Source organism: Rhipicephalus sanguineus, chromosome 10 (genome assembly GCF_013339695.2).
Source record: "Rhipicephalus sanguineus isolate Rsan-2018 chromosome 10, BIME_Rsan_1.4, whole genome shotgun sequence".
NCBI classification, from domain to species: domain Eukaryota; kingdom Metazoa; phylum Arthropoda; class Arachnida; order Ixodida; family Ixodidae; genus Rhipicephalus; species Rhipicephalus sanguineus.
Window position 1 is genome coordinate 143015459 of NC_051185.1, and position 9682 is coordinate 143025140.

Below are 9682 nucleotides of genomic sequence, written 5' to 3' on the forward strand. Positions count from 1 at the left end.
AGAGAAAAGGAAGGTATGGATGTGAGGGACAGTTTCATAGGAAAGCATGCCTTTGAGCAGGAAATCTTGAGTGAAGGATGAATGCTGTCTGTAGTAACCGTTTCGTGCACTGACATTCTACCATTGTCACATTTTCACTCTGTTCGAGTGCTGTGATCTTCTGTACTCCTTTTCTCTTCTGCATGCTGCAGGCTGTCTTTCTAACATCGAGGTTGAACGACCTTTAAAGCGACGTCTATTGACCATTGCATGTAATGTGGTTGAAAGGAAAGACAAGGGAAATAATGATACTGTGTGCCCCTGCACTGTACTGTGAAACTTTAATAAAATTGAAGTGTTTACGATGAGGCATTTACTAAAGCGCGAAAACGTAAACAGCTTTTCATGACATATTCCATGTAACTGTTGGTGATCGTGGATTATGCACTCTTCATTGCACTTAAAAAAGCAGCAAGAAGGAATGGGAGCTCTTAGTTGGCCTCTTTAAATAGCAATGTTTTCGTACTATTTGCATTCTCAAACTTGACGGGGCTAACAATACTGGCATCTCTCTTTCTCCCACAGATTCGATATCATTGAGCAGTTCTGACGATGAAGAGGAGGAAGAAGTCGAAGTAGAAGAGTTTGAGGAGCCAACACCGAACAGGCACGCTTTCCTGCAAGGCGTTGACGAGAGCGGCGTCATAGTGCTCAAAAATGGGATGCGCAAGGAACCGCTGCGCTGCAACCTCTGCCCTTACACGACGCGCTACTCGACCCACTTCAAGGACCACATGCGAGTGCACAGCGGAGAGAAGCCCTTCAAGTGCACCAAGTGCCCAAACTCATTCACGCAGAGGGCGCACCTTCAGCGCCACTTGCGCACTCACGAGCCCCGGAAGCCTCGGCAGCTTGCCCTAGCACGTGCCTCCGTTCGGAAAGCGAGGTTTGTCCCTTGAGGAACTGTTCTGCAACTTGCAGTAAGTTTTGCGAAATGACGAAGAAGCGAGAGCCCCACTTGGACACTTTCAAGGAGTACTTATTTCAAGGAGTATTCGATGGGAGCATTTTGTTTGGCAGTAGACGTGCATATAATTGCTTAGTAATTGCACTACAGAGATATAAAGGTAGAACCCCATTCGTACGGAAAGAAAGTTGGGAAGGTAGATGATCAGGTTGCCCTGAGCTAGCACATCTTTGGCTTAATTGGAGAAATAAGGGAGACTTTTGCCGTGCAGTGAGCGTAGTCAGGCATAAGTTATGATGATGACACACATTAAGTGAACTTATTTGGATTGCATCAGGTGCTGTGGAGATCTTGCAATCGGCACACTGTTTATCATGCCTTTCATATGAAACCTGAAGTAGCATTTCAGGCTTTCAACCAGGCAAACATCTTCAGCATTCCTTCAAAGACAGCATATCTCATTTAGTTTATTGTATCATTATGCAAAGTAGCTTTTCAGCGCATACTTTTGTTGGTTTACATTGAATGTTTTTCCTTCAACTTGTGTTATGAATGAGTTTACAGCCATTGTAGCACTAATGTTCAGATTGAAGGTTTGTTGCACAACAATGTGTCTTTGCTTGACTGGCAGTGGTGTGCTTAATGTTTTTTTTTTTTTTTTTTTTTGTCATAAGGTAGAAGCCCAGATATTCAAATCTCTTGAAATTTTTGTCATTTGTGTGTTGGCTAAGCCAGTAATTGTGGTTCCCACTGTCTTTTTGCAAGGTACTCGGAGCGCAGCGATCAGTCGAGAAAGCATGTGCTTGGAGGTCAGTGGTTTGCATGCTTTTTGTCTTGGAATGTTGATCTCACTAGGGAGCAACATCTTGTAATCGATCGGTATAGTCACATTGCACATGTAAACAGGCATTCTGCAAGTGTTATCTAGGTGATGTGGTACGAAAATGTTCCAGAAAGTAGAATTCTTTGTTTTGGTGATGCACAGCATTCATTTTCTGTTAACACTGCTGCTTTTACAGTGTATGCAAAAAGATTCGAATGGGCCCCGCAACCATATTGCGCCTGCCGTGTCCTACATCACTGTGCATTCCTTATTTTTTTGCCAAGGGTAATGCAAAAAGAATCTGAAAATTTGCGAAGCAAGCAAAAGTTCACCTTACAAATTCAAAATACTAGTAGCAGAGTACCAAGAAGCACACCCTTTCGCATTATGATCATGCTGTTTCCAATCAAAACTCAACTTTCAAGCAACAGTGGCAGTAGCTTTGACCTATCCATGACAACCATAGCCACACTTTCTCTGATTGATGACAGTGATGGAAGTGCTGTGCCAACTGATCTGTCTTGCTCCAAACTTTAAAGCTGTGCCAAAACACAGAATTCAATTCAAGTGGCTAAATTTAGCAAAAATGTGCGCTTTCAGTGGCAACCACAAAGGCATAGCCAAATACTCTAGCATAGCTGTGTGTCCCTTAGTGTTTGACCTTAGAGTCAAAGGTTACCTGCCACAGTGGTCTAGTGGTCATGGTGCTCAACTGCTGACGCGCAGTTCACGGGATTCAATCCCGGCCACGGCGGCCGCATTTTGATGGAGGCAAAATGCTCGAAGCCTGTGTACCTAGATTTAGGTGCGCGTTAAAGAACACCAGATGGTCAATTTCTGGAGCCCTCCACTACGGCGTCCCTCATAGTCATATTGTGGTTTGGGGACGTGAAACCCCAACAACAACGAGAGTCGGAGGTTTAGACATTGTCATTTACAGGGTGTGTGCGCGTGTGTGTGTGTGTTTGGTAGCAAGTATAAACTGAGCTCCGGAAAAACAGAACTCTGTAGTTCTGACCACGGTTTGAAAGTTTCCACAGGGGTGACTGCTTTTTGACGGGGGCGAAATTGACCAATACAGGTGCAGTTAAATTCAGGCAGGACATGAAATAACCCCACGTGATAAAGTCTCCCACGACAGCATGCTTCTTACGTAAACTAATAAAACCAAGGAATTTCATTTTTAATTCCACGAGTACCATACCATGTTCTGTTCTAAACAGTGTCTTGAAGTGACACTCTTTTCATGGTGCACTTGGGAAAGGACACAAGTGTGTCATCGGAATAAGTAAACCATACAGTTTGTTTAGCGAAGCTCACGAGTTTAATGATGCATTGTGAAATGCGCCCGATTGTTTTCGCTATCAAGTTATGTCTGTCACCTTTATATCCTGGTGGCAGTGAGTCCGAATCATAAAGATGCACATAAGATGCATATGTCTCATGCATATCTACGTAAGATGCGCCTGCTTGTAGATGTTTTGTATTTACAGTTGAACACCTGAATAACGAAGGCCCTCAAGAACGAAATTCTCGCGACAATAGAGAAATCTGGCATGCCCGGCAAACGTCCATAGAGTTCAATGCATTTGCCCCCTCTCGACAGCGAAGAGACTTTAAAAAGCACTTCCACAATAACAAAAGTTTCAGGTAGTAATCCGCAACATTTTTTTCAACCCATGGCTAGTTGGGAACACAGAAGTTTGAAAATTGCAGCACCGCTCATTCGTCAAGTCGGGCACATACGTTTCCGTCGACAAGCATCGGTGCAACCATTGCTGCTTACATTCGGTCGGAGGATGATGATAACAATGATACGGATGAGGATGACAACCACAAGTTCAACAAGACGCTGTTGAACTGCACGACTTTTTGTGTGCTGACGCCGACCAGATTGTGCATGAAGAGTTCAGTGACGATACTATCATCCACGGTGTGCACAAAGAATATGAGAGTGAGGAAAGCAACAAAACATAAGAAAGGCAAGTAAGCTCGCGTAAAGTTCGTGATGCTTTCGAAATCATTCGCTCTTTCCTCGGCACCCACGATGACGACGACGACGAAGCTAGTATGCAAAGCTTATTAAACTGTGAGGCTCGAGCCGTCAAGCTCCTTCAAGGCAATGTGAAACATAGCCAGATAAGCAACTTCAACTAAATTTAGTTGGGCGAAGTAATTGGTGCAATTGGTGTGCGTATTTTTCTATTTTCACGACAACAAAATTCTCACGATAACGAACAAAACTCGTTTCCCCGGCGATTTCGTTATTGAGGGGTTCAACTGTTCTTATAAAAATAAACTTGAACGCAAAGCTTGTTTGTGACTCTCAAGCGTTATGGTTCTCACAGATGCAGGATGGAAATGTAGTGAATTATTTATAGTCTTCAGAAATATAATTGCATGATATAAGAGACAATGGCGAACATGCATTGACCAATAAATTAGCTTCATATGTTCCTCTGTGTTAAAATTACCACCTACTCAATGTGAATGTCGCTATGAATGTAAGACATTGCAGACAGCTTTACGTTGAAAAAAACTTCACCGTATGTTTGTCAGGTGTTGATATTGTTTGAATATTCCATGATGTCTGAAAATTTATCAAGGAAACGTTTATTGATTTTGTGGATAGGGTGTCTGACGTTGCGGAAGACGATGAGAAATGACTGACAACTGCAGTTAAGGTGAAGGTGGTACTGTTCACGTTAACTTGTCTGTTACTATTAGAAAAGTTTTTGGTCATGTTCAGCTAAAACACCACAAGTGCACAACATTGTAGCACTCTTTAAAGTCAAAGAACGTGCATTCTTTATCTGCCTTTATTGCACTCATGTAGGGCATCATAGAGCTGTTCCGAAAGGCACATCTTGTGCTCCAGACATGGATAATTACTGCTCAAAACCTGCTTCAAAGTTGTAAATATACTGCTCCGGGAGATGCTGCAAATATCTTTTGCCGCTTTCATTGCTGGGACAATGTTATGTTAATGAGGCTCTATGGGCCGTAAGTCAGGTGGAATGAATGACCACAACAGCATCCAGCACCTCAGTATTCCATGCCTGCTTTCAATGTTTGCCTGCCGTCGGCTGCCACGTCACTGAACGTGCAATTCCTGTGCTGGCTGCTTCAAAAGGCAATGCTGGGGTCACAATTGTTTATGCTTTCTCAAAATTGGGGCTGGGAGTAAAAAAATTTGTTGTGTAGTAACAGAAGCTCTGCCAGCCCTTCCTCCCCACCCCTACCCTCTGTTTCTTCATACAAGCCTGTTGTAACAATTAAGGAAAGAAGTGGAAATTTTTAAGGGCCCGTTTTTCTTTGTTATACACAATATTAATGAGCACTAACAGACAATAATGCCACTAATGCCTTAGCAATAACAGACAATAATGCCTTGGCATTATTGTCTGTTAGTGCTCATTAATATGTTGTAACAATTATCACTTATAACAATGGAACCTTTTTGGCACTTGAAAATGTTGCTTTAAGTGTGTTTGACTACATCTGCGCCTCGCTCGGTCAGTATTGCAACTGCACATTCTAGTCTGTTTAGAGGTCTTTGTGGAGACTTGTGATGGCCGAAGATTTTCTGTCACCTTTTTCTTGCTTTTTGTAGCGTTTGCTAGTGTTACATTTTATGCTGCCTCTTTGTTTAGTTGTTGTTTATAAAACTTTAAGCTGAATGTTTTAGCGGGCATGTATTACTCATTTGGAGACAGCGGAGCCAAGGATTTGTGTGACCAGGGTCACGTTTTTTATTTAGCACTGGGGGTTGGCTTCCAGAGGGATGATACATATGGTTTGTTGGAAGGCTGCCATGTTTTGAACTTAATCCTGTTGCTTTCATTTTAGTATTTTATTGGCTAGATGTAGCATAGTCTTTAAGCACAGTGATAGAAGTAACTGGTTTCCATTTGAATGAGTCTGAAGAAAATTAGTGGACTGCATACAGCCCAAATGAAACAAAACATACATGCACAAATCACAACATACTGTGAACTCATGTGCGTTGATATCATGGTGCTGCTAAAAATTGTTCAAGTAAAATGAAGTTTGAGATAAAGAGAGCCGCTTTGAATATAGCCTCCAATGAACTGTGTGTTTTCTTGGGCACTGAGGGCCGGGGTCACCGTAGTGGCATAGCGGTTACAGGGCTCAGATGCTTGCCTGAAAGATGCGGGTTCAATTACAGTCGCAGCGGTTGCATTTTCATGAAGGCGAAATGCGAGAGGCCCATGTATCTGAATTTTCCACTCATTCAAAAAGCCAGGTCCTATTTATAGAGAGCTGCAAAATATGACAAGATTTTTACATTGTCTGAAAACAAAAGCAACCAATTAAAGGCTATTTTTGCTGTGTGATATTCTACTTTATTAGATCGTCAGCTTGGCAATTTTCAATTCCAAAAGTGTCTACTGTGCATTGCAGTGGTAATGCACTTTTTCAGTTAAGTATCTTTTGTACGCACACTTCGTCCGATTCATTCAATAGGCTTTGTAATCTATAGGAAGTTCATACCGTGTTATGCATAAAGTGTGGTTTTTACAAGATTTTTTGCACTTTCATGCTTGTGAAGTGTGAGCTGTTGTTCTATTCACTTGGTTCGTTCAAACTTTGAGTTGCTGAAAAAAAACAAAACCGGGTTTTGTCTCTGCACTTTATCACTCTTTTGACAACACTGACATTAAGACGTGCATAATTTGGTCTGTTAACCATCCCAAGATTGCTTGTGCAAGAGAAGCCATATATGAAATGATGCAAACAAACGAAAAGAAAGCCAGCAGTTAGCATAAAGGCTGTCTGAAATTTTGCTTGAATAAAAATGGTACCCTAATAATTGGTATGCATATCGTCACATGGTTGTGATGGTTGAGCACAGATGTCTGTTGTCGGTAATCTGATCAGCGGTATCCAGCCTTATCGATGGTGGCTGCATTATTTCCAGAACTCGACTGTTCATGCTGCGCACTCAAGCTTATCAGAACAGTCTAAAACACATGTAACGGGTCGAGTACATGAAAATTGAAAAAATTAAAAGAAGCGTGCACACCAATATGTTCTCTGTTCTGTAAGTTGGCACAGGTATTTAGGCACTCTAACACGTGTACTTTGTCTCCTTTGTAGTTCCAACAGGACGAAGTGCTCGAGGTAAAGGCCGGTCATTTCTTCAGTGGTGGTCGGTGAGGGAAAATTCTGAGGATGAAGAGAAGACCGAGGGGATCAGGCCACGCAAGTTTCATCAAGTCTTTGGGCATTCCAACAACGCGGGCGCCACAAGTCGGGAAAAGAAAGGTTTCATGAGGAAAGATCCGCTAGTGTGCGGCCTGTGCTCGTACACCACGGGCTACGCGACTCACATGAAAGACCACATGCGGACGCACAGTGGGGAGAAGCCCTTCAAGTGCACCAAGTGTTCTGCTGCATTCACGCAGGCAGCCAACTGTAAGCGCCACCTTCGCACCCATCACTCTTAGGAGACCCCGAAGATGAAATTTAGGGTCCGTACGTGCATACCTTGTGTGGCACTCGCGTATCGTGCAGGTGTAAGCAAACAAATGTGTGATCTACTGTCGCCATTCTTCAGAGCGCATTGTAGAAGACAACAAAGGACCATCAATGAGAAACTGTTAGGGGTGTTTTTTCCCAGAAACGCAGCTAGCGAAGGCAAGTAACGATTGGATGGCAAGAAGCACCCTGATTTGTCATCGGCTCTCTGTCATGTCAGTGTTTTGCCTTCTCTAAAAAGGATAATAAGCCTTTACCAACTATACCACCTAACCACATTCATTCAAGAGAATGCGGTTGTTTTTTTGTTTTTTTTTATGGTCTTATGAGATATATATGAGCATAACATGGAAGTAGTTTGGTCTAGGACAACTCATTGCTGGGCTTATCAATAAATTACTGCTAAATATCAGCGCTTACTTGTGGAATTGCATGCTGAGCTTGAAAATGGCCTAATGTAGAAGTTTGATTAAGAAGTCATTACCAGGCAACTTTGTACATTGCTGTTATATATCAGTGCTCGAGTGTGAATAGACAGCTACTATGGTTGGGCCATGTAAAAAGACCATTGTATGACAAAGGCTCATTTTGGGCACTATCATTTGTCGATGTTCACAAGGTAGGCTGTCAGTGCTGTCGTGTGCATGCTTTGTATGGCGAGCACTGTTTTGCAAGCTGTCAGTGATCAACTTCAGATTCACGACACTGTGTATGTGCTTTTTTTTTACGCTATGCATCGATATCAAGTGTTCCAATTTTTCTCTGTCCATCACGAATTTGTAAAGCTTCCTTGCCTTGATTGCACACATGAAATGCTCTTTTGCTTTGTACATGTGGTAGTCCTTGTTTTTTGCCTCTCTGAATATATTGAATTGCCTCTCTGAATATATAATATTGTCAAAAAGTACAGTACTTTTGTAGTCATGCATTTCAGAACTCGTCAAGAAGTCATCTGTTTGAATGCAGAATCAACGCACAGAGTTATGTCTGTAGAGGTGAATACTGTTGATACACCCATTGCTTGCTTTGCTATATGTTTTCTCATTTTCTCAATGTGCGATTTACGACAAGAAATACAGATGCCCAGCTATGTGTTCAAGTACTTACTTGAGTGGCCATTTTCGATCCAATCACCTCTGCAAGATTTGACGAGCCTAGTGCCGGACTCTTTCGGCTGTCTACAGGCCACATTGTTCTGGCACAGTGCGAACTTGTATATCAAAGCATGCCATAGTTATTACTCGCAGACATCAACTCGCCCCGCACTAATCTTGTGAAACCTTGAAAAAGTGAAAGTATTGCCAGAGATGATTGCCTCAGAACAGCACTCCTAAATCAGGTTACATTTCAAATGTGCCTGATCTTGTACATATTGTCTTCAGACCCTGTTCCCTTCCCTATGGACAACAGCTCTCGTAGTTTTCTTTCGTAAGCCAGGATCTGTAAGCTGAAATGGCTTAACATAGTCTGAAGCTATATACTTGCAACATGCTATGTAACACTTGTTATAATTTTGTTGCTACTTGTTTTTTTGAGAAAATCACTGCTGCTTATCAGCGATGAAAAAGAATGAATTGAAAAGAAAAAGAATGATTTGTATGTTTCCTGTTCCACCAGATGATACAACTGAGGACGAAAAGTGAAGGGCGGGGGGAGGGAATGTGATGTGTTGTGTACCTGAATCTGTGTTTGCTTAGGGAAGGAAGATATGTGCTTTTTGTCTGAAGGAACTAGAGGAATGGACACTATTTGTATAGGCACATGCCTGTGTAGTCAGATCAAGCAGTGCATTTCCAGAATCATATCTGACAGGGTTACAATGAATTGACTTCAGAATGTATTCTGTCTAGGATTTTGTTGGATCTGAGGTGGCAGTGTTGGTACATGAGTGACTGTGTATATGCAAAAATATTTTCTTTTTGTCTTAATAAAGACAACCTTGCATTGCTTTAAGCATATTCTCTAATCTATATACTCTTACGTCGCGTTCACTACACTGGTAATTATATTTACACGAGTCATTACATCATGTACGCACCATCATAATAAATGAAAAAAAGTGCATTCATGCTGAAACACTTTTTTCATTTTTTTTTTCAGTCCCACTAACGTACCAATGAGACCAGCCATGCTGTTATTGCCGTTGTAGTGTGGCGGCCAACATACTCTTATTTCAACAGTACACAACCTGGGACATAAAGAGTACACGTAGGGCAGTGACATGTAAGGGTGTGTTAAACTAAGACTTAAGCAAAACTACATAAGGCACGAGAGACTGTCATACAAGCATGTGGTGTGGTGTATTTGCCTAAGACGGCTGGAAGGTCGAAGCCATCTTTTTCTTCTAATCGTGTGACGCCACGATGACGTCACAAATTTAGGCGATCTGTGACGTCATCGTGGAGAAGGTC

The 9682-nt window shown here is 42.1% G+C and overlaps 1 protein-coding gene across 1 annotated transcript; it reads left to right on the forward strand.

Moving 5' to 3' along the window:
- Positions 1-491: 491 nt before the first annotated feature.
- On the forward strand, positions 492-8708 carry LOC119372525 (zinc finger protein 513). The gene is made up of 3 exons (XM_037643005.2): positions 492-925; positions 1712-1755; positions 6891-8708. The coding sequence occupies exons 1-3, from the start codon at positions 702-704 to the stop codon at positions 7238-7240; spliced, it is 618 nt and encodes a 205-aa protein (XP_037498933.1). The 5' UTR covers positions 492-701; the 3' UTR covers positions 7241-8708.
- Positions 8709-9682: the final 974 nt, after the last annotated feature.